The following is a 27,123-nucleotide window of genomic DNA, read 5'->3' on the forward strand; positions in this document are numbered from 1 at the left end:
TCATTGCTGACCTACATGAAGCTTCCAATGCATCATAACCACACTGCAAGAAATGGTTGCTAACCTGTTGTGAATTATGTACCAGATCCTGAAGTGACTTACGGTCTAGGGGTTCAGGAGAAGACAGCTTTTCTGCAATTCATCCAACAAATACTCTTGGTACTGTATCATATGAAATTGACAATTTAAAGCCCTCATAGACAGAGTGGAAGAAGTATACACTTTTTTACCCCATCTCTCTAAAGCCCTGGACTCCCTTTCAGAGTGGAGTGGATTTTTAGTAGTGGCAGCTGCAACCCCTTTAGGACCCTGGGAAATAGTTTCTGGGTCAGCAGAGTGGGCCTTGTAAAGGAAATGATGCGAGTCCGGGACCCTGTAGTACCTATCAGGTTTAACAGGAGCCGGAGGAAGGGTGTCAGGGGTAGTGCTAGACTCAGAATACACATCATCAATGACACTTAAAACAGGAGGAATAGCCAAAGGTCTACGCTGAGGTAAATGAAGAAAAGTCCTTAATCTCTTCCTGGAATCGGAGAATTCCTGGCCCTGCCATTGGAAATGCTCTGTCATGGAGTGAAGGGTCTCCCCAAAGGACAGCTCTTCAGGAGAGGAGGCAGAGGGAATGGATTCCTCTGCATCAGAATCCTCGTAGGCCGTGAAGGCCTCCTCCTGGTAATCTGATAGAGCAGAGCCATCAGAGGCCTCATCAGAGGACTGAGGATCAGCGGACTCAGCCCTGGGCCTTTTGTCTAGAGGGGGTTGAGAGCCCCTGTCCGGATGAGGCTGGGATCCCCTGATTAAGGAAATAAGATCCTCAGCCAAACTTAGTATCTGTGAACCTGTAGTGGATCCCTGAGAAATAGTCGTGGGAGGCAGAGTTTTTTGTTGCTTAGCAGCTTTAGCCCTAGTGAATGCTTTAATGGACATGGATGCAGGGGGCCTGGCTGCTCCACGTGCTGGGGTAGTCTTGTCTAAGGGAATGGTGTCAGTAGATTCCTTAACACCGGTTTCCGAGGGTAAATCCATAACCGACTCAGAAGAAGCCTCCGGGGCCGAGGCTGTCGGTTGTACCGTTTCCACGGTCAGAAGTACCAAGGACTCTGTTTCAGCCGAGACCGAGACACTCGCGATAGGCCTAGGCGTGGTTTCAGCCGAAACCACGGTCCGCGTGTGTCGGTCCTTGTCCTTCCGTTTTTTGGTTAAATGAGAAGTCGGAGTCTCCGACGGCATTTTATAAGAGAAACTAGCCCCAAAAAATTCCTTGCAAACTCCGACCGACGCCCAAGAGTGCGTCGATTAAAGGAGGCACAGGCAGTACAGGCCGAGATGTCGTGGTCTGGGCCTAGGCAGGGGAGGCAGTAGGAATGGAAATCCTTAGGAGGTATTTGTTTCCCACAAGTCAAGCAATTATTAACTAAGCGTTTGATCTGACATCGGCTGAGGCAAGAAAGAGTCCCCAACGGGGTACTTAGCTTTTTGAAGTCTTCGGTAGCTGAATTTACAGGAGCTGGCCAACCGGCACTTGTGAACTGCTTCTGCTTCGGGCACCACGCGGCAAGAAAGACTGAGGAAGATGGCGTCGGCTGACTCTTTTATACCCCAGGCGCTCTGACGTCGGGGAAAGGGCGACATCAGCAGACGCCGGACCCAGACTTTGGAATCCGGCCGACCGAAGGGCTGCCTGAGGCAGGACAACCCATATGTAAGGACTGCAGATGCATCCTTGAAGGACATCCAAACCTGGCGAGGCCAGTAAGGTGCAATGAGGATAACTGTGCTCTTCAACCTTGCAGCGTTCTGAAGAAACTTGGGAATCAAGGGACTTGGTGGATAAGCATAAAGAAGAACGAAGGGCCAATTGTGGAGCAGACTGTCCCCTCTGTGATTCCTCCAGTGGGGGTATTAGGACAGAAAAAAACTGATGCACTTTTTGCTTAAGGAAGATGCAGAGAGATCGCAGCAAGGCTGGCCACACTGATGGAAAATTGCTTCTGTCACATTCGTGTTGAGAGACCACTCATGAGGTAGTAGAATGGACCACTCAATTTGTCTTCTATCACACTGGAGTTCCCCGGAATGTGGACTATCAGAAAGTGGTTAGATGAAATCACCCACTGCTACATGAGCGTTTCTTGACACAAGGGGTAAGATCTGGTTCCTCCTTGTTTGTTGAAGTACCAAACTACTGACATACTGTCTGTTTGAATTGCAACTGTCCCCAGAGGTAGAGTATCCTGAAAAGCTTGCAACACTAAAAGCATTGCTCTCATCTCCAATCCATTTATATGCAAATTGGCCTCTTTGGAGGGCCAAGTGCCTTGGACTGTTTTCCCCAGGTAGTACCCCCCTCACCCAATCAGGTATGCATCAGTGGTCATTATGGGCTTGTATAACATAATTTGACCTTATCCACCACCACAGGTAGCTTTTGCATGCTTGTGTGATCCTTATTTGAGCTGACATTCACTGATAAAGAATTGTCCAGTGAGATGCTAGCATCCACTGAAGAATTCTCATATAAAATCTTGCCAGGGGAATAGAATTACGGCTGACATTGACACCAAGGCTTGAAGAATCAATTGGACTGAAATTTGGTACTGTGAGCTACTTCTGTGATCTGGAATCTTAATGTCTGTACTCTAGCTAGGGGAAGCTGTTGCAGATACTGTACTGAAAACTGCCCTTATGAACGCGAGTGTTTGAGATGGCTGCAAATGAGATTTGTTGTAATTTACTGTAATTCCTAGAAAGAAGCAAGTCTGGAGTACCTGGTCTCTCACGATTATGAGTAGATGCCAACATATCACATATGACACCAATAATTAAGTCATTAAAACTTAAAGATTTCACTGTTGTATTTTCACCAATACTGGTTTAATAGTGACAGCACTGTTAAGACCTGGTTCTGAATCTGCACATAGCCTAAGGATCCATTCATACTCATTGAAATATACCTACCAAAAACTCTAAAATAGCAGGCACTGGGGCAGTATAAGGATCCAAGTCACGCTGAGATGCCCAAATCGAAAAACACTTCCACTTCCTAGAATAAACCTTTCTAGTGGAAGATTTATGAGCTGCTACCAGTATCTTCTTAAACGGAGAAGATAGCCAAAGAGTCTTAACTATCATGGGAACTTGAGCAGCCAAGCGGTAAGCTTCAGGCTGGCAAGATCTGGGTGTGGAATCCCTGACAGGTGTGAAATCAGATCCGGAAAGGGATCCAGCATCCAGGGAGGACGCACTGCATGAGACCACAGAGAAGGGAACCATACTTGGTGAGGCCAGAATGTGGCAATGAGGATGGCTGAGCTCCCCAGCCATTGCACTTTCTGAATGAACTTTGAAATCGGGGGAAGTGGAAGATAACGGAGAAGACTGAAGGGCCAAACATGACCACAGCATCTCTGAGGGACTCCCTCAGAGGAGGATTCAGAGCATTGCTCCCCAGTGGAAATAAAGGACTAGAGTGGAAGTTTTCCTCTATTAGTCAGTGATGACCTCTGCCCCCTTGGAGACCCAGAAGGCAGTGGCTCAACCTACAGACCTCAGGTATCCTTGAAGCAGAATCTTAAAAATTTTTGTCCATGTACTGGGCATCAAGAGGAACCCTTCTCACCTATAAGTGATAAGTTTTCTGCCACTACTCTCAACTTTGGAAATATTCAAACGAAAAACAGAAAGGGAATGCAAAATACTTCACAACTTCCTACCAGAGACAGCAAGGACAGATATCTGAACAGTGTGAACCACATAACTGTTTCATTATGAGTGCTCATCCATTTAAGTATAGTAACTTCTGAAAAAGATACCAAGTGTTAATTGGTGGGAAGGACAAACACAAACATGGGACTTATGAGGTGAGGGGCTCAATATCAGACCTAACCATGTACACCACAGTAAAAGTGGTTTAAAATGATCTCCAAATAGGTAGAGGCAAGGCTAAGTTTATGCTACCACCTTTCAAGCGATGCTAAGCACACAGTTGGAAGGGTCTGCGTTGCATATATATCTCCAAATTCATTTTTTAAAAACATTTTTATTGTATGTAGATTAATATTTACTTTTCTGCTGATGCTGCTAATGTCAGTGCATAGTTTACAACTTTTTAAATTTACCTCTTTCAACTGTTCTTTTCTCAGCTTGTACTGTCGTTTCTGAGACTCCAACAGGCTTGTCAACTCCTTCTTTTGCTGAGCAAGGATATGCTGCTGAAATTTCTTTTCCTCTGCTGAGGCTGCCTTCATCTACAAACAATAATCAAAGCTTGAAAAACAATGAATGAAACAACTTATTCAAGCACAATACTTCATCTTCCAAAATATTTAAGTTTTTACATCTGCATCGTCACACCTTCCCTTTGCACACATGCATGTATCCATTATGCCTCTCAAGCTATCGAGATTTGGGATTAAATTTCCATTCTACTCCACCTAAACTTTGACAGCACACTTAAAATTACAATAAGCAAGAAAAAAAATTAAATCATTATTTTTCAGACAATCCAAACTGATGAAAATCCCACTAATCTTTTAAACTTCATCAATGATCCAACTCCTGTACGCAGCACAGTTCATCTATATATTTCAATAGTTGATTCCATCACACATTGTTATTCAGATCAAAACACCCATACATTACTGGACTCTTGGCAGTGATGTAAAAGATATTTGACCTCTACTAGTCAATGCACACAAAGTTCTCAGCACAATTTGAAAAACATTTTTTTCTGCTTTGAATGGTAAAGCCCTCACAGTCCCAAGAGAGAGCCTGAAAAGAAACTATTACTGATATCACTACTATTATGCATGCAGGAGCATTCTAATAGAGTAGCTTTCTTAATATCGCAAGTTTTAATTGAAATTTATGAATTATGCCACAGCTTAGCTTGAACTGCTTCTCTGTAAGAGAGAAAAAAAACTTGGATGCAAAAATATCAAGGAAACAACAGACAATATATGCGAGTAGCAACTACACCGTTTATAAGAACTATTTGGAACACATTTCTTGATGTATTCCAAGAAGATAAAGCTTTGCTTGTTTGCAGAACAAAGAAGTGCTGACTCATTTGTTCTCCGAATATCTGCTTAATTCAACGCAAGGCTGCAAGGTAGCTGATCCCAGCACTCAATAGCACAACTGGTAGAAATCATCCTTAACATGGGGCACCACCCATCACAACCACATATACACAGCACAGACATCTACATGACAATTCAGATGATCACCAATTCACTTGTCATATGTTTGGGATATAGGAAAAAAATGGAGCACCTAACTGAAACACTCAGGTGCACAAGGAAAAGCAGACTCTGCAGAGAAAACAAGCCAGTGCTGTGCAGCAGCGATGCAAACCCTAGGATTGTCTTAAAATATAGTCTGCACCATAGCATACAAGCCCTTACTGTGACCCAGGCAATCAGGGTTAGAGTAACATCCCCATCACTGAAATAGCTGGGCAGGGAGGGACAGTAGGTTCATAGGTGTATACTAGGAATAATGATCGCTAGGGCCCTTAAAAGTCTAGTAGTGCAACCCAATTGTGACCCATATATTTGATTTACATTTGGTTTACAGGGGGTGATTTGACTGTTTCTGTCCATTAGAGACATAGGACCCATTCATTGGGCCAAGCTGAGCTTAAGCAGGGATAGGGAGGAACTCTGCTTCACATGGATGGGGAGCCTGTTCCAGAGAAAGGTAATTGTCTGAGAAACATCAGTCTCTCCAACATGCCCTATTTACATTGCAAGGAAAATCAGTGTCTTTTAATCTGCTAATCCTGATGTGGTTTGTTTTGCAGATGTGCAAAAGAATCATCAAAATAGGGTTGAGGGATGCCTTGTAGGCCAGGCAAAGAAAACCTCCGAGACGTCTGTATGCTACTGAGTAAATACACATGGCTTTGAGAGGATCAATGTTGGACACTGTTTACTCTCTGTACTGCTCTTGTAAGGAACCTTTGTGGATGTTCAAGTTGCTGCATATGTCTGGTCAGGAACAAAAAAGGTGGCATCATACTCTATGATGGGCCTGGTGAGGGCACAGTACAGTGGTATGATGATCTCTCTGAACCTAGATGCCATGCCCTTGGTTACAAGCTGCGCAACATACAAGTATTTTCTTACTACCATGGACACATGTTGGTCAAAGGCTAGGTTACTATCTACATGAGTTCTCAGATCCCTGACTAGTGAATCAGCTCTTGTAGGTGTTTTACTGATGATATAGTTATAACGGGGTGGCAGACTTCCCAAAAGGTACTATAATGCATTTCTTGGTGTTGAGTTTTAAGCCATGGATTTGGCACACAGCCTTTGTATGTGTTAGACCTTCCAGAAGTCTGTTCTTGTCATGGGGGGATTCAATAACGGCTTCCAGTTAGCAATCATTAGCCAGAGGCCACTTACATTGGCTCTGACATCTGAAAAGTAGATGCCAAAGAGAGTAGGCCTAGCACAGAGCCCTGGGGATTCCACTGGTGACTGGCCTCTTTGCAGAGATGGCCTCACCAATTCTAATCTCCTGGGTTCTATCAGTGAGCCAGCTAGTTATGCAGTGTGTTATAAAGGGGTTTACGCCACTTCCTTAAGTTTGTTGACCATGCTCCAGTGGGGGATTTATCAAATGCCTTAGCTAGATCTAGGCAACCAGTATGCACAGTCTTTCCCAATTCATTGCCTTAGTGATCTTTTCAAATATCTCCACCATATTCAGTAAGCATGACCTTCCCTTGACACAGCCAAACAGTGACGGAGCCTGTATCTGGACATTCCCTATGTCCCTGTTGATAATTTCCATGATAATTCTTTCTATGACTTTGCAAATAAGACTATTCAGACTAATGGGCTTGAAGTTTCCAGGATCTGTTGAACGTCCTCCCTTATGAAGGGGGATGGGGGATGACAGTCGCAGTCCTCCATTTATGTGGCACAAAGCCTGTTTTAAGACTATAATTAAATATTGACTCCAAGGGTCCTACTATTCAGGAGTTGTCATTCTGGGATGTTATTAGAACATAACTTATTAGATATGTAGCAGCTGTCTGTGGGATTTGAACCCATTACAACGGTTACCACAGCAGTGGAGGTCCAACCACAACAGAAGTATGCCACATGATCCACACAGAGAATCAAACCCAGTACCACAGGAACTAAAGCTTGAATCCTTAACCTGTGCACCAACTTGGTGGCTCATTTACCTCTCCCCAGGAGTTATGGGAGTGTTGATGGCACTTGCTGAGCACATAGCAAAAGTCTGACTTCTCCAGTGGAGACTAGGGAAACCACTTCCTGTGCTTGAGGAGAGGAGGTGGAATTGACTGCTGGCAGTATCCCGAGGAAGGAGGTGGAATCGATTGCTGGCAACATCCCTTGCAGAATTGCATGACAACCAGTGTGCACCACCCATTGCAAATCCCCCTTTAGCACCACAAGCTGCAATTCCACAAGGGAAATGTACACATATGCAGAAAACCCTCAAACCACCACTAATGGCGGTCTAAACAGTCCCTTCCAGCTGGTAAGTATTTGGAATTTAATTTTCTCAATCTCAAAACCTACAACAATGCTACTCTGTTGCTCAACATTTCTACTTCTATTAGCTTGTCAGTGAACGAGGAGGGGGCCACTTCCAAATGCCTTTCAACAGTTATCTAACCATGCTGGCTAGATGCAAGAGGAAAGCTGACAGTGCACTTTTTCTTCAATACCTGAACTTCAACTAAATGTTGGATCCTTACATTTTTGCATGCTAAGTCTTCACTACATGTCAGTGGGCTGCTACTTCTCCCCAGTATCCACATTAAAAATATATATGCATACAAACACCTACACATATACACAATTCAAGTCTCCCATATTCCATGGCAGGATCTTGCTATTACAAATTTCAGCCTCCCCCAAACTCGTTAAGAAACTTCCTGCAAACTACAAGTAACTCAGGTGACTACTGTAAACTGTGGTAGTTTGTGCGCAAAACTCTGGACTAAAGATGCAAAACTTGCATGTTTAGCTTCAATTAAAAAGTAAAAGCAATATTTTTGCACAAAAATATAAAACACGTTTTAAAGAACAGTTTGCACAGCTCCTCAAAAACTCATTTATGAAGTTTAATAATACCAGTGCTAACACACCAACTCTTAGCTTCATTAGCAGCAACGTAACAGCAACGTCAGAAGTAGTTACCCAAAGAAAAGTTAGGGTAAAAAAGACCATCTTACATCTCATATGAAACCAAAACCTACCTTAAGCTTATAGTGTTTTTTGGGGGGATGGGATGGGGGCAGTGGAAGACCTGGGACAGCCTTAAACACTTTATTAATGTTGAACCCTGATCAGACACAACCAAGTGCATACTCAGCCACAATAATAAATGCTGAGAAACAAAGATATCTGTACATTCAAAGACAATATTCCAAAAGAGAGCACACATTACATAATATAGAATTAATGTAATAACTGTTATAACTGAGCTGCTTTAAGGTTGATTATATACATACTTGCATAAGAGATTACTCAAGTGACAGTGATGTTACAACACAGAGGGATAGGACAGAGCTAGAAAGTTTAGTTCTTGTTAGGGGACATACCTTACACTGAGACACTTGCATCTGCTTTGTTTATACAGAAATGTTTAAATTTGAACTTTGTGTAGATGGCTATACCCATAAGATTTTTGACAGAAGGGGCTTGCCACAATTTAGGTGCAAGCACAAAAAAGCTGATCAGGACTATGGTGTTGAGTTGTGGGGGTTTGGTGTATTGGGCCATAAACTGATTGGTGCCTGAAGTTGTAAGTGTGGGTAGATTAAATGAGTCATATGGCAAAGGGGTTTTCTGATAGAGTAGTTTAAAAAGTACCAAGCCTAAAAGAAAGTTTGATATGACTAGTACTGGGAGCCAACTTAGCTTTGGAAGAGTATGAGACAATGATGCTCTAGGTGAGGAGAGTTGATTACAAAGCAGCCTATTTTGCTGGAGATGGTTTGCAATTTTGTGGGGTGTTTTGTCCGAGGATGTGGCAAATACTAGTAAGGCAATCCAGCTGTGTAAACAGGATGCCTTTGTCTATGGGCAGCTCTGGCAGGTGAGGAGAGAAAATGACAATTTTGTGGGACCCAGAAAAAGTGGTTGATTTTGAGTATGATTTTTTTTCCAATATGCACCTGAAAGTTAAGGGAATGATCTAACCAGATGCCAAGATATTTAAAGGAAGAGGTGGTTTCAATATGGTTGTGGTTGCCGAACTCACCTTTGCTATCAAGGATGAGGGTGCACTTTAATAGCCTTTTCCTCGTTTCACAGATCATGGCTTTGTTATTTCATGGTTGACAACCACCTTTTTAAGCAATTGGTCATACAGCATCACATGTTAAGTTAAATACCTATAAATTCAGCTAAACCTCCGAATAAAAACTTGTCAAGCCTCTTCTTTTGCAATATGTGCCTAATAAATTGTCCACTCACTGTGTACTTGAAAGTGGAAATCACTGCATGATTGTGGCAAATGAAACAGAACAGATTATTTCTGTCTTGGCTACAATACATGGTTTCAGCCAGCATTGCTTGAAATTCACATCCACAAAAAAACATAAGGGACACAACTTTTAAATAAATTTTAAAGAACACTGTTAAATGTACGTCCGTGGACTAAAAGAAAATCTGAGAGCTTCGGCTATTAGCACTGGCAACCAAACATTACAATCAAACAGTCTTTCTTTACTTTTCAATTATTTGTTCCAGTGTACAGTCAAGCAAAGGAAATACTTAGAAATTCATAAAGAAAAGTCATGACCTGTATTTCCAAACTAGTCTTTAAGTAGACCTCAATCAAGGTAAAATCTAACTCAAAAGCAGTCCAGACATCTTGATGGTAAATTAAATGATAAAGGAAACATCTTTTCATTTGTAAAGTTATTGCTTAGAATTAATAAGAGTTTATTGTTCACAGTCGTGCAAGTCACCTCTAAAATTCACAAGGTACACTGACGGCCATATTCCCCAGTCATACTTGTACGTGCACCTCAAAAGGCAGGGTCAACTGAGAAAATAAAAGTACACAAACGGTACTTTAAGTACGGTTTTACAAGTGGAAAGACATTCTTATTGTTTACTAACTACAGAGAAACAGTATTTGATGCTATAGCAGTCATTTTGACACTGCATGTGCAATGAAAGCAATAATTTAAGACAAGATAGGTAGCAATGGCCAACAGTGAACTACCTAAAAGTGCTTGACGTACTGATAGTGCCAGCTCTGTCCAATATTGTCCTAAGTGAAAGGTGTTCTGCACAAAAATGAAATACTAATTTGTTTTACAGGTAACTATTACAACTGCAAACGTTTTGTATTTCTCATATAAAATAGTCTAGTACAAGATTCCATGACTGAATGACAATGGGAAAACAAAACAGTACTACACTTTTTTGCTTTCTCCAAACATGACAACACTGAAAGCATTCTGAATCATAACTGACTTGTACAGTAATGGAGATGTTATTAATTCTTGCTTACCTGGACTTTGAATTAGCAATATGAGATCGTGTTGTCAAGCACACTATACATAGTCAATCTAACATTCTTGATTTGCTTAACCAAATTAGAAATATTGAGATTGGAAGATGAAAAAATATGCTTGGCAGTGTCTATGTTACAAGAAGCTGTTCTTCCTTACCCTTCTTTGGTCAGCATATTAAAATAAAAGCTTGGACTGCCAGTGACGCTATGAAAGGCCAATGCAGAAGGAACACTGAAGGCAGGAAAGATGGAAAGTTACTGAACTGTAGCTGGACCTAAAGGAAGCAGTTCTGCTACACTTAACATTGTTCATCTACTTTTATGTCATTACTCAATCCATACAACAGCTTTTCCTTTTGTCTCTGGCCTCATGGCAGTCTTGCACATGTAGCATGTCTTAGTTGAGCATGAAAACTTGTGTCTATATGTGGTATTGTATATGTAAGTGACATACCTTCTGACTGCCCTTCACTTTCTGGGGTCTTCTTGCGTTTTGCCTTATGGTTTGGGTCGGTTTCTAGTATACTTTGTGGTTCTTTGGCAAACTGCTGTGGACTGTAATAACTGGTTGACAACAGACATTTCAAATTTGGAATTTGTGTCCTTGAGATAAGGCATGCTGATGCAAAAACCTGTTCTAACAACTTTCTAGGTGTGCTACGTGTTGCCTGAAATGTATCCCTGGTTTTAAGCATTTGTCTCCCCCTCTGTGCTTGACATGGTCCCTAACTTGTGAGAACTAACAAGAATTTACATTGATAATATATTAATGTAAGGTGTGTGTGTGTTTTCTTAATGAGTCAAGGTAGGTAGGAGGAGAAAGGGAAAAAGAAACGTATGAGGGAAACTATGAATATGGAATTATATTGCTGCCCCATCAAATTCTGAGGTGAGTTAAAAGGGAACGGTCAGACATTCTGTGAATCCTTACCGTAGTCATTGCTAAGTGATAACTGAAAACTACATGATTAGTTATTGTTTAATCTGTTGGTAGAAGTTTGTGAGTCAGGGGCAGAGATACACAAGAGTTGTAGCTTGAACATTTAATAGGTTACTTACTGGAATGTGAATGCAATACATACAAGCTATGTGGGAAGACATCAAGTTAGGGAATTATTAGCAGTGCTATTGGTGCAACAGGTACCACACATGCCTTTGGTCCACACAGATACAAACTCTATTCCCATTCCGGATTGCTAGACTGCTGACACTGCAGTACATCATAAGGTGGTGATGTACTCTAGTATGTTGCACATTGGATAAAACATTAAACCAAAGTCCCACTTGCTTAACTTGATAGTAGCTCAGGTGGCTGCAAAAGATCCCATAGCACCTACTGAAGAGAGCACGGATCTTTTATTAAATCACCAAATACAGTACATACATCTTGTATACAATTTTCATAACATTTAAAACTTCTTCTTTCGGCTGCTCCCGTCAGGGGTCGCCACAGCAGATCCAACTGTTTCCATTTCTTCCTGTCCTCTGCATCTTGCTCTGTCACACCAACCACCTGCATGTCCTCTCTCACCAAATCCATAAACCTTATCTTAGGCCTTAATCTTTTCCTGTTACCTGGCAATTTCATCCTTAGCATCTTTTTCCTAATATACTCTGCATCCCTCCTCAGCACATGTCCAAAGCAACGTAATCTTGCCTCTCCGGCTTTGTCTCCAAACCTTCCAACCTGGGCTGACCCTCTAATATACTTATTCCTAATCCTGTCCATCCTTGTCACACCCAGTGCAAATCTTAACATCTTCAACTCTGCCACGTCAAGCTCAGACTCCTGCCTTTTTGTCAATGCCACTGTCTCCAACCCATATAACATAGCTGGTCTCACTACCCTCTTGTAGACCTTCCCTTTCACTCTTACTGGTACTCGTCTGTCACAAATCACTCCTGACACTCTTTCTTCACCCACTCCATCCTGCCTGTACTTTCTCCTCTTCACCTCTCTTCCACACTCCCCATTACTCTGAACTGTTGATCCCAAGTATTTAAACTCATCCACCTTCGCCACCTCTACTCCCTGCATCCTCACCATTCCTCTATCCTCCCTCTCATTCACACACACATATTCTGTCTTAGTCCTGCTGATCTTCATTCCTCTTCTTTCTAGAGCACATCTCCACCTCTCCAGGGCCTCCTCCACCTGTTCCCTACTCTCACTATAGGATCACAATGTCATCTGCAAACATCATAGTACACGGGGACTCCTGTCTAATCTCGTCTGTCAACCTGTCCATTACCATTACAAATAAGAAAGGGCCCACAGCTGAACCTTGATGCAATCCCACCTCCACCTTAAACGCATCCGTCACTCCCACCGCAGACCTCACCACTGTCACACTACCCTCGTACATATCCTGTACGACTCTTACATACTTCTCTGACACTCCCGACTTCCTCATACAATACCACAACTCCTCTCTAGGCACCCTGTCATATGCTTTCTCTAAATTCACAAAAACACAATGCAACTCCTCCTGACATTCTCTGTACTTCATCAACACTCTCAAAGCAAACATTGCATTTACAACATGAACATTACATATATTTTTGATCTTTTCATATTTTTATCCCCCTCCCACTCCTTTCTCTCCACCCAAAATCTTACTTTCTTCAAAATCTCCAACAACCACTTTTTCCATTGTAATTTACCTCATTAACTCTTTCATTCCATATAATCTATGTTACACAAAATAAACTAATTTGTTTATGCCATTTTGTTTTACATTTTCATAATGTCCATATTGAATCATGTCCATATTTATACATTCAATATTTCTCAGTTCATTTAAGTGTCCTTTATTTCTTTCCATAATTTATATACATTTTAAAACCAAAAAATGACGAACAAACTATGAGTAAATACGTTCCAGATCGGAGAGAAGCCCAAAGCACAAACCAATAGTCTTAACGCTGGTTTATTGTTTAAAATGCAATTAGCGTTTTCGCAACTCAAACAAGAGAAGCTTCTTCAGAGATAAGTTCAAAAAGGCACCAAAACTTTTAGAACTTTTAAATACAACCAGTTGAATTACATCACTTCCTTGTCAAACAGCGAGAAGTCTTTTAAAAAGGTATTTCTATAAAAAATGTATGTATACACATATATATACATACATTTTTTATAGAAATACCTTTTTAAAAAACTTCTCGCTGTTTGACAAGGAAGTGATGTAATTCAACTGGTTGTATTTAAAATTTCTAAAAGTTTTGGCGCCTTTTTGAACTTGTCTCTGAAGAAGCTTCTCTTGTTTGAGTTGCGAAAACGCTAATTGCATTTTAAACAATAAACCAGCGTTAAGACTATTGGTTTGTGCTTTGGGCTTCTCACCGATCTGGAACGTATTTACTCATAATTTATATACACTTTAAACTTTATAAAAAAATGTTCAGCTGTTTCCAACTCTCTGCAATATATACAAATTCTGGTATTTACAGTTTTGTATGGCATGTTTGCCTTTAACTAGGAGCTTACTTATTGATAATCTCCATAATAATCTGCACATTCCACATACTTTTTACATTTCTTCATTCTTGCTTTGACTGCTTTAACTTTTCCCTCACCTATACGTTTCCAAGGATAACTATAGTAGAATTTTCCCATTATATTCTCATAACATCTTCTTTTATCTTTTTCTGTTTCCTATGTCAATTTTCCACAACAATATTTTCTCCTGGTATAATTTGATAGTCATACAACATTTTTTTTTACTTCTTTTCAAACATTTAACCTTTTCCCCAACTGCATTATGTTTCTCTTCTATTATCCTTGCTAATCTTCCTTTATCTTGCATTCCTATTAGTACTTTATACAAGTTTAATGAAGATATATATACAATTGGATGTATTAAATTCAACCCTCCTCCTTTATTGTTTACATAAAGAATGCCACTTCTGATAGAGTTAAGTCTTGATCCCCATACATTCATTACCTCTGTTTTTATACATTAATGGAATCATGCATACATTTGCTAAATGTGTAATTTTGCCTAGTATTATCGAGTTAAACATGCTTTCTTACTGAGAGTTTAATTTTTCTCTAAAATATACAGATGCCTCAACTATCATTTCTTTCCACTGTTTTTCTCAGTTGCTCAATTCCAAACGTTACTCCTAAAATTTCTACTACTTCTTCATTAAACGTAATACCTTTTATTTCTTCTAAAAGACCTGGTGCTTTACTTTTCTCTTTATTAACAGTTAATCCTAGCATCTTTAATTCTTTATTGAGCATTTCTATAGCTACAGTCATCCATTCTTTATTTTTAACTGCTACTACTAAATCACCCGCATATGTATACATACCTGGAATCTGAATTCCTTCTGTTGTATGGTATTTTGCTTTCTCTAGTGTCAAGTTGATCTTAGTATCTACTGCAATCATAATCACAGCAAACAATGTTACTTGTTTGACATCCTTGCTCATTACCACTCATTTGTATTACTTGCTTAACCATTCATTAACTACCAACCTTACTTTGTTTTCCGTGTACACTAATTTTAAAATGTTTATTTTTTTGCTTATATTATATTCTTCTAAAATCTTCCACAATACTTTGAATTTTATCAAAAGCTTTGTTTATATCCCCTACTAATAATTTTAATTCCGTTTGCCAGTTTATTACATCTACCAGTTCTCTTATCAACACTAGACGTTCTTGACTTCCCTTATTTTTTGATCTAAAGATTGTTCCAGATAAGTTTATTTACTTTACTTACAATTACTTTCTCTAGTACTTTCATAAAAATCTTATCTACATTATTTGATACTAATGGTCCCCAGTTTGTCTGTAATTTCTCCCTTTTTCCATAAAAATTGCATTACACCTAAACATATTATGCATCGTTTCCGACTCTGCCTTATACTAAAGCTCGAGAGCTCTTTACTGGCTCGAGGCTGCATTCTATCCCATGAAACTTAGTGGCAGATACCCAGATCTCGTTTGCCGCTTGAAGCTTCGGGATCCCTCTCTGCTGGCTCAGGTTGAGCAAAATTTGTATTACTTAAGTTATTCAAAGTTACCTGAAGTTCTTTTTAGTGTTGTTTGCTATACCTACCCAGTTTCTTGCACTGTGGGTTTGGTCTTTGTGGCAGTCATTTGTTTTTTTCTACTACTAGGTCTGTGTTGTTTTCTGGTGCTTCCCCCTTCCGTTTAAGTTAGAGGACCGGGGTGCTGTTTATCCTGCTTCGTCCCCTATAGCCCGCTTAGAGGGTTTCTCCTTGTTGTTGTTTGTTTCAGTGTGTCGTTTAAGTTAGAGGCATCTCTTGGGTTGAGGAGTTCATCCTTTTTCAGTCAGAACTCTCCTCAAACCCCTTCTTTCTGATTGTGTGTGCTATTGTAGTAGTTGTTTTTTCTGCATTATGTCTAAAGAAAAACATTCAGGTTTCAAAAAATGCGACTCCTGTACACAGATGTCCATCACAGATGGACATACCAGCGGTGTTTATTGTTTCGGAGCAGTGCACCTGCAGGACTCTTGTTCTATTTGTCATGGATTTAGTGCAAGAGTTCTGCAAGAGCGCAAGAACAAACTTAATAACAGAGGTCTTAAGGGACCCTTTGAACAAGCCCTTCAGCAGCCTTCAACTTCTAAATCACCGTCGGCTCCGGCTTCTGAGCCAGCTAAGCAATTGGCTTCATTTACTGTTGTCTCGGATCCGAAGATTGTCGGATCCAAGAAAGACAAATCATCTTTGGTTTCGCTTCTTCAGAACAGTCCAAGAGAAAGAATAGGGATCAGTCACCGTCCTTGGAGCCTGTAGGCTCGGTGCCTCAATCCCCTTTACTACAGTCTGTGGCTGGTAGCCACAAGTCCTTAGTGTGCTCCTCCAAATCATCCAGGAGTCTATCAGATGATGACGTGGAGCGTGTGGTATGGAAGTTACTTAAGACACCAGCTCTAGCAAAAATTCTGTCCAGCCCAGCAGGATGTGGAGCCAAAGACGGTTTGTTTGTACCAGCTATTCCTCCTCTGACTCGATCCAGTTCGGAGCCAGAGCATCAGAAGGTCGCAGTGGTGGAACCATCGGTTCTGAGAACCACCTCTGGTGTTTCAGTACCGACCTCTGCTCCGACTGCTTCCGGTGAAGGATCTGAGAGAAGACACTTGCCCGTCGGCTCCAGGGGGGAAGAGTCAGCACAGACCCTTGTCAGACCCGGCTCTCCCACTTGCAGCTTCAGTGCAGTAAAGTTCACCACCAACATCGGCCTCAGAGCCCTCATCTGTGGTGCGGGGAAGATCTCTGGGTTCTTCGGAACCGGAGGCGATCTCGAGCCAGGATCGAGGTGCTTTCGAGGTGATGAAGAGTGTGCTTTCCCCTGTGTCTGCTCCACCCTTGGCGCCAGACACTCTTCCCCCAAAGGGGCCAGTGTCAACCTCCACTCCACCTAACAGCCCAGGCGCAGAGAGCCCATGCTTCAGGTTACCCCCTTAGGGGAGACTCCTTCTGAGCCTCCCCCAGAGCTTCCCTTTGAGGAGATCCCTCAGAAGCGTACATGCACGAGGAAGCATATAGACCCCCCCCCCCCCGAGTCTGTCACGTCGGATACACACAGAGGATTTGGAAGGGTCCCCACGTTCACCCTCTGAAGATGTCTCATTTTCAGACATCCTGGATATCCTTAAACAGCAGGGTGATTGGAAGTCCCTTATCCCCTTCTGAGGATGAGTCTGTTTACCTAGAAGCATTCGGCTCTCAACCCTCCACCTCTTGGGTGTCTCCGCCTTTTGACAAACTACTGGGTGTAGTCAGTCGAAAGACGTCGGGCTCTCCAGAAACAGTGGACCCTGTCCCGAGGAGGCCTAAGTTTATCACTGCCCCCGAGGACAAGCAATTTTTTTTACAAATGTGTTCCAGTAGATGCTATGGTGGTGGCAGCGGCCACCAAGAAGGAATTAGCTGAAACTTCTTTGTCTGTCCATCCACCAAATAAAGAATCTCAAACGATGGACAGATATGGGAAGCATATGTTTTCCTCAGCGGCATTTACTCTGAGATCGCTGAATTATCTCTCATTCACAAGACTTCAGAGGGATCTCCTCAAGGAGCTAAGAGAATCCCCTCCAAGGTGCTACAGCTGAGACACTCCCGGAGACGGTAATGACTCAACTTGCAACCTTAACCTCCATAGCAAACTCCTCCATGGGCCTGATTTCCTATGTGGCTGATGGAGCAAGTAGGGCAGTAGGCACAGGAATTGCTCTGAGGAGATATTTCTGGATGCAGCTTTGCTGAACCCTTCAAGTCTTCCTTTATTAAAGCCCTTTTTGATGTCTCATCCTTGTTTGGGCCAAAAGTTAAAGAAACTCTAACCAGGTGCGAACAGGATATCAAAACTTTATCTGCCATGGGAGTGTGTTTTTCCACGCCTACTAGACCTTACCCCAAAGGACAGAGGAGCAGAAAGATGTGGTTCCACAAATCACAAGGAGCTTCGTCTGATGTACGTGATGAATTTTCCCCCAGGGCAGAGGGGGAAATAATAATGGAAGATGCCATCCTTGCGACAGAGGGGGTCCACAGAACCAGAGCAACAGAGACTCATTCTCTGATAGGCCCTTCCAGCGCTCCTGAAAGGAGGTCCGCCTGTCCACCTCTGGATGAAGTCGGGGGGGGGGGGACTATCACTGTATCCAGACGCCTGGCAAGACATCACCAAAGACAGATGGGTGCAGTCAATCATATCCAGGAGATACATCATTCCCTTCTCTCATCTGCCCAATCCACAAAAATCCATCCCAGACATACCACCCAGTCAAAGGAGATCAAGCAACCCTAGAAATCCAAAGGTTGCTAGAAAAAAGGGCCATCCAAAAAGTCCCCGCAGACTAATCAGGATCCGGAATCAAGATTCTTTTTAGTACCAAAGACGACAGGGGACTGGAGACAATAATGGACCTCAGTACACTAAAGTCAGTAAAGGAGAAATTTCAGATGGTAACACTGCAGTCCATACTCCCCTTTCTGGGAAAGGACAACTGGATGTGCTCAATAGATCTCCAGGATGCGTACTATCACATCAAAATGAACAGGCGCTCCAGAAGATATCTACGCTTCCGCCTTCCGGCTGGGAGCCAGTCATTACCAATTCAGAGCCTTGCCCTTTGGTCTCACCATCGCCCTCAGGGTGTTCAACAAATGTATAGCAGTGGTCACAGCTCACCTGAGGCATCTAGGATTCCAGGCGTTTCCATACTTAGACAACTGGCTCCTGAATGCGACCACCGAGCATCTACTAATCAGGGCGAGGGACACTACACTTCATCTCTGCTCAGAGTTAGGCATTACAGTCAATTTTGAAAAATCTGCCTTGTTGCCTTTTCAATGTATTACCTTTTTAGGAGCAGATTTAAATTCAAAATGCATGGTAGCAAAACTGCCCGCAGAAAGAGTCGTAACATTACGCCATCCAGTATCAGTCCTGTTGAGGAAAAAAAGTACAAGTCAGGTTTATGCTCAAGGTTCTGGGTTCAATGGTAGCAACAATAAGCTTGGTTCCCTTGGCCAGTCTACACATGAGAATGCTACAATGGCTTCTCTTTACTCAATGGTCCAAGCAAGAGTTGCCCATGTCACACAAAATTTTGATAAACAACACATGCAAAAAGGATCTTCATTGGTGGATCCAGCCTACAACAGTGGACATTAGGCAGACCATTTGTTCTCCCCCAACCAGTAGCGACTGTGACCACAGACACTTCCCAGATTGGGGGGGGGGGGTGGCATTATCTGGGACAGACTGTCCAAGGGACTTGGCAGGATCACAAATACGATCTGCATTATCAATGTCCTGGAGATGAGAGCAGTGCTCATGGCGTTGCAGGCATTCCAAAACTCTCTTCCTTCGGGGACAACTGCAATTCAATCAAACATGTCTCTGGTATGGTACATAAACAAACAAGGTGGAACCAGATCCTACCCCTTATGTTGAGAGGCCCAGAGAGTTTGGCAATGGGCAGTTTCTTCTCAACACTTTCTCACTGCGATGCATATTCTGGGAAAATCCACCGTGATAGCGGACAAGCTGAGCAGGGCAATCTTAATGCCACACGAGTGGTCACTGAAAAAGGAAGTTGAGAACACAATTTTTCACAAATGGGGCCAACCATGCTGCAACCTTTTTGCCACATCCATCAATGCCAAATACAGCAGCTTTTTTGCCCTAATCCCTCCACCGGAGGAATCACCCATGGATGCACTTGTCCACAATTGGCTCCCGGGGCTTCTCTATGCTTTTCCACCTTTTCCCCTTATATCGAAGGTAATCCAGAAAGCAAAATTGTTGAGTCGCAAGATAATTCTCTTTGCTCTCTACTGGCCTCGTCAGATATAGTTCCCCTTCCTATGGCCTTACCTACAGGAGGATCGTTGGATCCTGGACCCAGTGCCGGTTCTCTTGACTCATCAGTCCGGGTCTCCACATCCCTCCATCCAAACTCTCCAGCTTACAGCTTGGTTACTCCACTTCAAGTCTTAGCCAGGCTTCCAGAATTATCCCCAGCAGTGAGACATATTTTAGTGTCTACACACAAAAGCTCTACAAGAAAACTTTATGCGAATAAGTGGAAGAGATTTTTATTTGGACGAACAAAAACTAATTGGACCCTCTCACAGCTCCCATTTCATCTATCCTGGAATTCCTGACGGAAAATTTTAATTTTATTACTGTTCAGGTTCAGCTGGCTGCTATTTCTAATTTTCACATAGGCATCAAGGGTTCAAATATTATGTCTCTCAGACTGTGTACAGCTTTTTTGAGGGGCACATTCCTCCTAAGGTCTCCTATAAAAGAACCTCCATCACCGTGGGATCTAAATTTGGTATTGGCGTCCTTGATACTGCCTCTTTTTGAGCCAGCTTCTTCTTGTCCCTTAAAGTTCTTATCTTGGAAGACTCTCTTTCTAGTATCCATCACTTCAGCTAGAAGAGTTCCTGAATTACAAGCTCTTCCCTATTTGTTCTCCTTACTTGGTCTTCCACAAAGACAGTCTCCCTCAGAACAAATCCCTCCATCTTACTTAAGGTATGTTCTGAAGCCAATCTAAATCAATCCATTGAGTTATCAGTATTTTCCCAAATTATGGAAACAAGGCAGAATATAAACTCCATCAGCTGGATGTACATAGACAGTTACGTTTTTATCTGCATAGAACAAAGGATTTCATGAAATCTGACCAGCTATTTGCATCCTTTGCGAAAACCAGAAAAGGCGTCCCAGTTTCTAAGGTTACACTGTCTAAATAGCTTACAAACTTTATCACTAATACTTAAAGCTCTCAACATAAACATCTTCCAAGTAAAATTTGAGGGCACTCTACTAGAGCTGTGTCTACCTTCACTGCTTTTCAAGCCAGACTACCTTTGGATTCAATTTATGCTGCAGCCACATGGGTTAACCCTCATACTTTTTATTACTCATTACAAAGTAGATGTGGCCTTCCTTTGGTTTCACTGTTCTGAAGAGTTTATTACCTTGAGCCACCCATGAAAGCAGGTGCTGGGGACGCTGTCCCAACCTGCAAAATGAAGGTGAGATGGGACAACATAAAGAAGTTATGTGCTCACCATAACGTTCCATATTTACTGTCCAGTATCTCGCCTTCATTCTTGCGTCCCTCCCTCCTTCACCCTTCCTGGATGACTTGGAGGAGTCTTTTGGCCCAATATCTTGTTTCCCTCTCTTGTTCTGGGGCCCTTTAAGGTTTGTGCCTTTTGTTGTACGTGTGTATATAGTTCTATATATTTTTGTGTGTGCAATTTTTTTTCTAAATTACACAAATCTCATGTCAGTCTAGTGTTATTAGCTTACCAAACAAGATCTGGGTATCCGCTGCAAGGCTTGATGGGACAGAATGCAACCTCGAGCCAGTACAGAGCTCTCAAGCTTTAGGATAAGGCCGAGTCAGAACCGATACTCTGTTTCGAACCCAACAAGCAAAATGAAGGCGAGATACTGGACAACAAATATGGAATGTTATGGTGAGTACATAACTTCTTTTTTTCATTTACACCTTTTTCAATCCATTCATTACTTTTTGACAATCTTGCATATTTTTACACATAATTACACACAAATCTATCTATATCGGTAGCTGCATCTACATTCACTGTTTTAGCACATTTTCAAATTCTACTACTGTACATTAACTCCCATGTATCTTTTAATGTGAAATTGTACTATCTCGCCATTCATTCTTACAGATGGGTTCTGAGCCGATCCTCGGCTCCAAGTCGGCCTACTACAAAGCTTGAGGTCTTCAGATTGCTCGAGGCCAATTCCCTAACCCACGAAGCACCAAGAGATCTAGTTTGCCGCTGCAATAGATCGGAGGTTCTCGCTAGCTCGGGCCAGTAAAAACCTTCCTTTCTTAAATATTTTTCATAATATTGATAAATATTTCTGAACAGTTTAGATTCTTAGACAAGTTCTTATAGCTTTTTTATGTAGTTTCCCTTTCCTCGGTGTGCCTCAAATTAGTATTTAGCTCTTTTGGCCTCGTTTTTCTTAGGCCTAGTTATATCTTTTATTAGTACTTAAGATTACAGTGTGTGCTTAGTGACCTTTCTGTCACAGCTTGTTACATTTAACCTTTAAAGTCTGAATAGTGACCTCTTTTTGTCACAGCTTTAAAATAGTGTTAGAGCTTAGATTTAAATGCGTGTAACAGTAGTGAATAGTATTGTTGTGTGCCTTTAGATATTAACTTTCTGTCACATCTTTGATATATTTATCTATCTACAGTTTAAATATAGTTGTGTGTGTGTTTACGCTGACTATTTAGCCCATAGTTTTTATAGGGCTTGTTTGAAAATTGTTTGGGTGTGTCTAGCTTAACAGCACCCTTTTTTGATACTGTGTGCTATAGTATGGCTGACCAAGACGAAATACCCTAAATCAAGGTTTAAAAAATTTCCTAAATGTGGGCAGAAAATGTCTATCACAGACAGTCACGTAAACTATGAAGTTGCTCCATCTCTCATTCTTTCTCTTCTAGGGTTCTCCAGGAGAGAAAGTTGATCAACAGAGGTTTACTTAAACCTTCATTCCAAGAAGCCTTGCGTGACCAAGATGGATCCACTAAGTCCTCAAAGTCTTCCAAGACTTCCGAGGGTAAGAAATCTAAAAAAGTCTTTAACACCGGTTCCACAGACCTCGGAGCTGATAGTCTTATCCTTTTCGGAGCCGGTCCCCGGTTTTGGAAATGGTATCCGAAGTGCCCAAGTCTCCGCTCCTGCAGTCAGTACACCTCCTTCTATCCACTTATCTCAGTCTTCAATTAGCCTTTCCGATTTGGATGTGGATAGTGTGGGTGGAGAGGCTTTTACAGGCACCGGCCTTTGCTAAATTCTTATCGGCTCTGACCCAAGCGGCTTCGGAACTGAAGATTTTTACCAGCTACTACTCTTCCTCCTCTGAGCCATATCGGAGCTGGGGGAGTCGGACTTCTTGATTGTGGCGCCTTTAGAGCAGACACCTGCTCCAGTGTCTTCAAGCTCCGTTTACTCTTGACGTCCTCGGCGCCGATAGAGGAATCTAGGAACAGACGCTCTCTGGTTGGGTCCGGGGAGGTTAGTCAGACCGACTTGTCAGTTCCGACTCTGCCTCTCGGGGGCTTTGGCTCAGATGAGCTCAGCTACTACCTCTGGCTTGCAGCCCACTGTCCCGGTGTCACAGGTATCGACTGCTTCCTCGGATCCGTCGGTCCCTTCTCATCGGAGCACAGGTGCCTTCTAAGCCAAGAGGAGAGTTATGTCTCCTAAGACATCTTCGAATTCAGGTCTGGCTACCTCCTCCCCTAAAGTGCCTGTGTCTGCTTCTGCCTCACAGATCCTTGCCAAGCGTAGAGACCCAGAGCCTCAGGAAGCCCTATTGGGTGGCCTCTGCTCTTCAGAGACCTCACCAGAAAACCCCACTGATGAGGTTCTCAGGAAGAGAATCTGTAAGAGGAAGCATTTAGACTCCCCACAGGAGACCCTGACATCTGATACCGACTTGGACGAATCAGAAGGGTCGTCGCAGTCCCCCTCTGAAGATATCTCATTTGCTGAGACATTAGAAATCCTTAGACAGAGGGGTGACTGGCAGTCCACCAACCCTACTGAAGACGAGTCGGCTCTCCTGAAGGCTTTCAGGTCTCAGCCCTCCATCCATTGATTATCTCTGCCCTTTGATGAGCTTATGCAGCTGGTCTCACAAAGGGTGTGGGAGTCTCCGAACACCATGGAGCCTGTCCCCAGGAGGCCTAATAAATTTATTTCTGCTCCCCAGGACAAATCTTTTCTTACTAAAGGTGTGCCACTTGATGCCATGGTGGTGGCGGCATCCACCAAAATGGAAATTTCTGAAACTTCCTCTTCTACCCATCCTCCTAACAGAGATTCTAGGATCATGGAAAGATATGGGAGGCGCACTTACAGTTCAGCGACTTTTGCACTGCGTTCACTCATCTAACCCATTTTATTAGACTGCAGAGAGCTCTCCTTAAAGAGCTAGGAGATGCTCTTCAGGGTACAGTAGCTGCAGGAGCTTTAGACAAAGTCGCCTCCCAGCTTGCTACCCTCAATTCCATAGTGAACTCGTCCATGTGCCTCATTTCGTATGCAGCTGATGGAACGAGCAGGGCAGCAGGTACAGGAACTGCTCTTAGGAGACAGCCATGGATGTGCTGGTGTTCCTTTGCGGAGCCCTTCAAATCATCCTTTGTAAATACCCCTTTTTGATGGCTCGTCCCTTTTCAGGCTGAAAGTTAAGGAAACTTTGACCAGGTGTGAGCAGGAAGGAAAGACTCTGCCGTCATCGTCCGTTTTTCCACCCCTACCAGAACCTACCCCAAGGGTCAAAGGGGAGGAAAGATGTGGTTCTGAAAAGCCCAAGGAGCCTTTCAGGACACACGTGGTGAACGCCCCTCCAAGGGCAGAGGAGGGGGCAATACTGGAAGATGCCGCCCTCGCGGCAGAGGGGGTCCACAAAACCAGGGCAACAAAGATCACTTCTTTGGGAAGCCCTACCAGAGCTCTTGAATGGAGGCCTGACAGTCCTACTCTAGAGGCAGTCGGGGGTCGCTTATCTTTGTTATTTTGAGCCAGGCGTCTGGATACAAACGACAACTGGGTACAAAGTATCACTTCCAGTGGATATTTCATTCCTTTCACCACACCACACCCCCTCCACTGACAAGAAAACTCCTGGATGTTCCACCCAGTTACAGGTAACAGGCAATAATAGAGGTCCTTTCGATGCTAACAAAGAGCATCATCCATCCAGTCCCAGCAGACCAGGGAAGATCCAGAACTTACTCGAGATTCTTTTTAGTTCCAAAAAAGACAGGGGACTGGAAAACTATATTGGACCTCAGCAGACTAAACAGATCTGTCAAGAAAGAGAAGTTTGATAGTCGCGCTTCAATCGATACCTCCCTTTTTAGGGAAAGACAATTGGATGTGCTCGACAGATCTCCAGGATGCATACTACCACATAAAAATGGCAAAACCATCCAGGGATCATCTGCGCTTCCGGCTGGGATCCAATCACCAGTTTCGAGCCCTGCACTTTCATCTCACTACAGCCCCCAGAGTGTTCACCAAATGCATGGCAGGGGTCACGGCTCACCGGAGACATTTAGGATTCCAGGTGTTTCCGTACCAAGACTATTGGCTCCTCAGCGCCACCACCAGCCATCAACTCATTCAAGCCAGGGACACCCCTCTTTCACTCTGCAGTCAGCTGGGCATTACAATAAACTCAGGAAAATCTGCCTTGTCACCATTGCAACATGCCATTTTTATCGGAGCACAATTGGACAGCACCACTACCACGCCGAGACTTCCAGCAGAAAGAGTCTTACTACTCTGTCAGCAGGTTCACAATATGACATCTGAAAACAAGGCCCCAGCATCAGAAATACTAAAATTGTTAGGCATGATGGCAGCTGCAATATTAGCCACACCACTGGGTCACATGCGGATTCTGCAATGGCTGCTGTTCACTCAATGGTCTTACCAACAGCTCCCAATGTCTCATCTTATAATGATCACGAACACATGCAAAAAGGATCTTCAGTGGTGGTTGACCTCTCTTCATGTCACAATAGGTCGTCCTTTTGTTCTACCCTCACCAGAGGCCACAGTGAACCCGGATGCTTCCCTGATAGGGTGGGGGTGGGCATTTTCAGGGAAGAACAGCCCAAGGCACATGGACTGATCAAGAGACGCAGCCACATATCAATGTCCTAGAGATGAGTGCAGTACTTTTAGCGTTGCAGTACTTCCAGGACTCTCCTCCTCTGGGTACAACTACGATTCAGACAGACAACATGCCAGTGGTCTGGTACTTGAATAAACGAGGAGGTACCAGGCCCTACCCACTTTGTCGCAAGGCCCTAAGAGTATGACAGCGGGCTATATCCACCCAGCGCTTTCTGTTAGCAACGCAGATCCCAGGGAAATCCAACGTGATATCATACAAGCTGAGCAGAGCAATTTTGTTGCCTCATGAGTGGTCCCTCAAGAAAGAAATAGTAGACAGGATATTCCACAGGTGAGGCCAGCCTTGCTGCGACCTTTTCACCAGCCACATTAACACGAAATGCAAAAGCTACTTTCCCTGATTCCCCCCTCCTGGAGAAGCCCCATTGGATACACTCATACATGATTGACCACTGGGTCTCCTCTATGCATTCCCACCACAGTTCCATTGATACCCAAGGTACTACAGAAAGCAAAAGCCCCTGGGAAGCACCATCATTCTAACAGTCCCTCATTGGAGTCATCAGATTTGGTTCCCCTTCCTTCGGCTTAATCTTTTGGAGGACCCCTGGATTCTGGACCCAGTTCCAGATCTTCAGATGCACTCGTCGGGGGAACTTCATCCCTCTCTTCAATCCCTGAAGCTGAAACTTGGCTGCTCCAATTCCCATCATAGCCAGGTTCCATAACCTTTCTGAGACAAAACAAATTCTCATATCCTCTCATAAATCCTCTACGAGGAAGCTATACCTTAGCAAATGGAAAAAAATGTCTATATGGTCCTCTCAAAAATACACTGATGCCTACCTAGCCCCTATGGCCTCTATACTACAGTTCTTGACCATGATCTTCAACAAAGGGGCTGCAGCAGCAACAGTTCATAGGTAGGTACTAGGCTATTGGCCCTAGGGCCTATATAAGCCTAGCCAAAAGGTACCCTGGCTTTCGTCACCCAAGAAAATTATTTTCCTGTGCCCCTGTCGAGCAAAGCCTCAGAGGTGATCCCCTGGGTGAATTTCCTATTTCCCATCCAATCATCAAGATTTTTCTTGGAGTGCTAATGAGCTTTGCTTGATATAGATAGGTAGTATGTTCCAGAGAAGTCTCTGGGACAGGAATCTATTCCTCCAGCATGTTCTGTTTATTGTGGTGACAAGGTTTAGGTCCCTACAGCGTGTAGCTTGGAGGGATTGGGATTTCTTTAAGTGGAGCATGTCCAGCAGCTCTGGGATTGACATAGCTTTGTATGTTAGGCAGAGATCGCCTCTGACTAGGCGATATGTGACGGAGTAAAGCTGGAGTTTTTTGAGACTGTCTGCTTAGGGCATCTGTTTGAGGCCCATAAT

At 43.1% G+C, this 27,123-nt stretch overlaps 1 protein-coding gene across 1 annotated transcript in view; it reads right to left on the minus strand.

Annotated features, from left to right (window-relative positions):
• The window catches only part of TAOK2 (TAO kinase 2), a gene marked incomplete in the record, with an annotated part of 2,530,163 nt that overhangs the window by 891,020 nt on the left and 1,612,020 nt on the right, over positions 1-27,123 (minus strand). Inside the window, 1 exon segment of the mRNA XM_044086327.1 lies at positions 4,119-4,247. Coding sequence (XP_043942262.1) covers positions 4,119-4,247 — 129 coding nt within the window.

The sequence above is a fragment of the Protopterus annectens genome, chromosome 10.part0 (assembly GCF_019279795.1).
Source record: "Protopterus annectens isolate FY-2018-M chromosome 10.part0, PAN1.0, whole genome shotgun sequence".
Taxonomy (NCBI): domain Eukaryota; kingdom Metazoa; phylum Chordata; order Ceratodontiformes; family Protopteridae; genus Protopterus; species Protopterus annectens.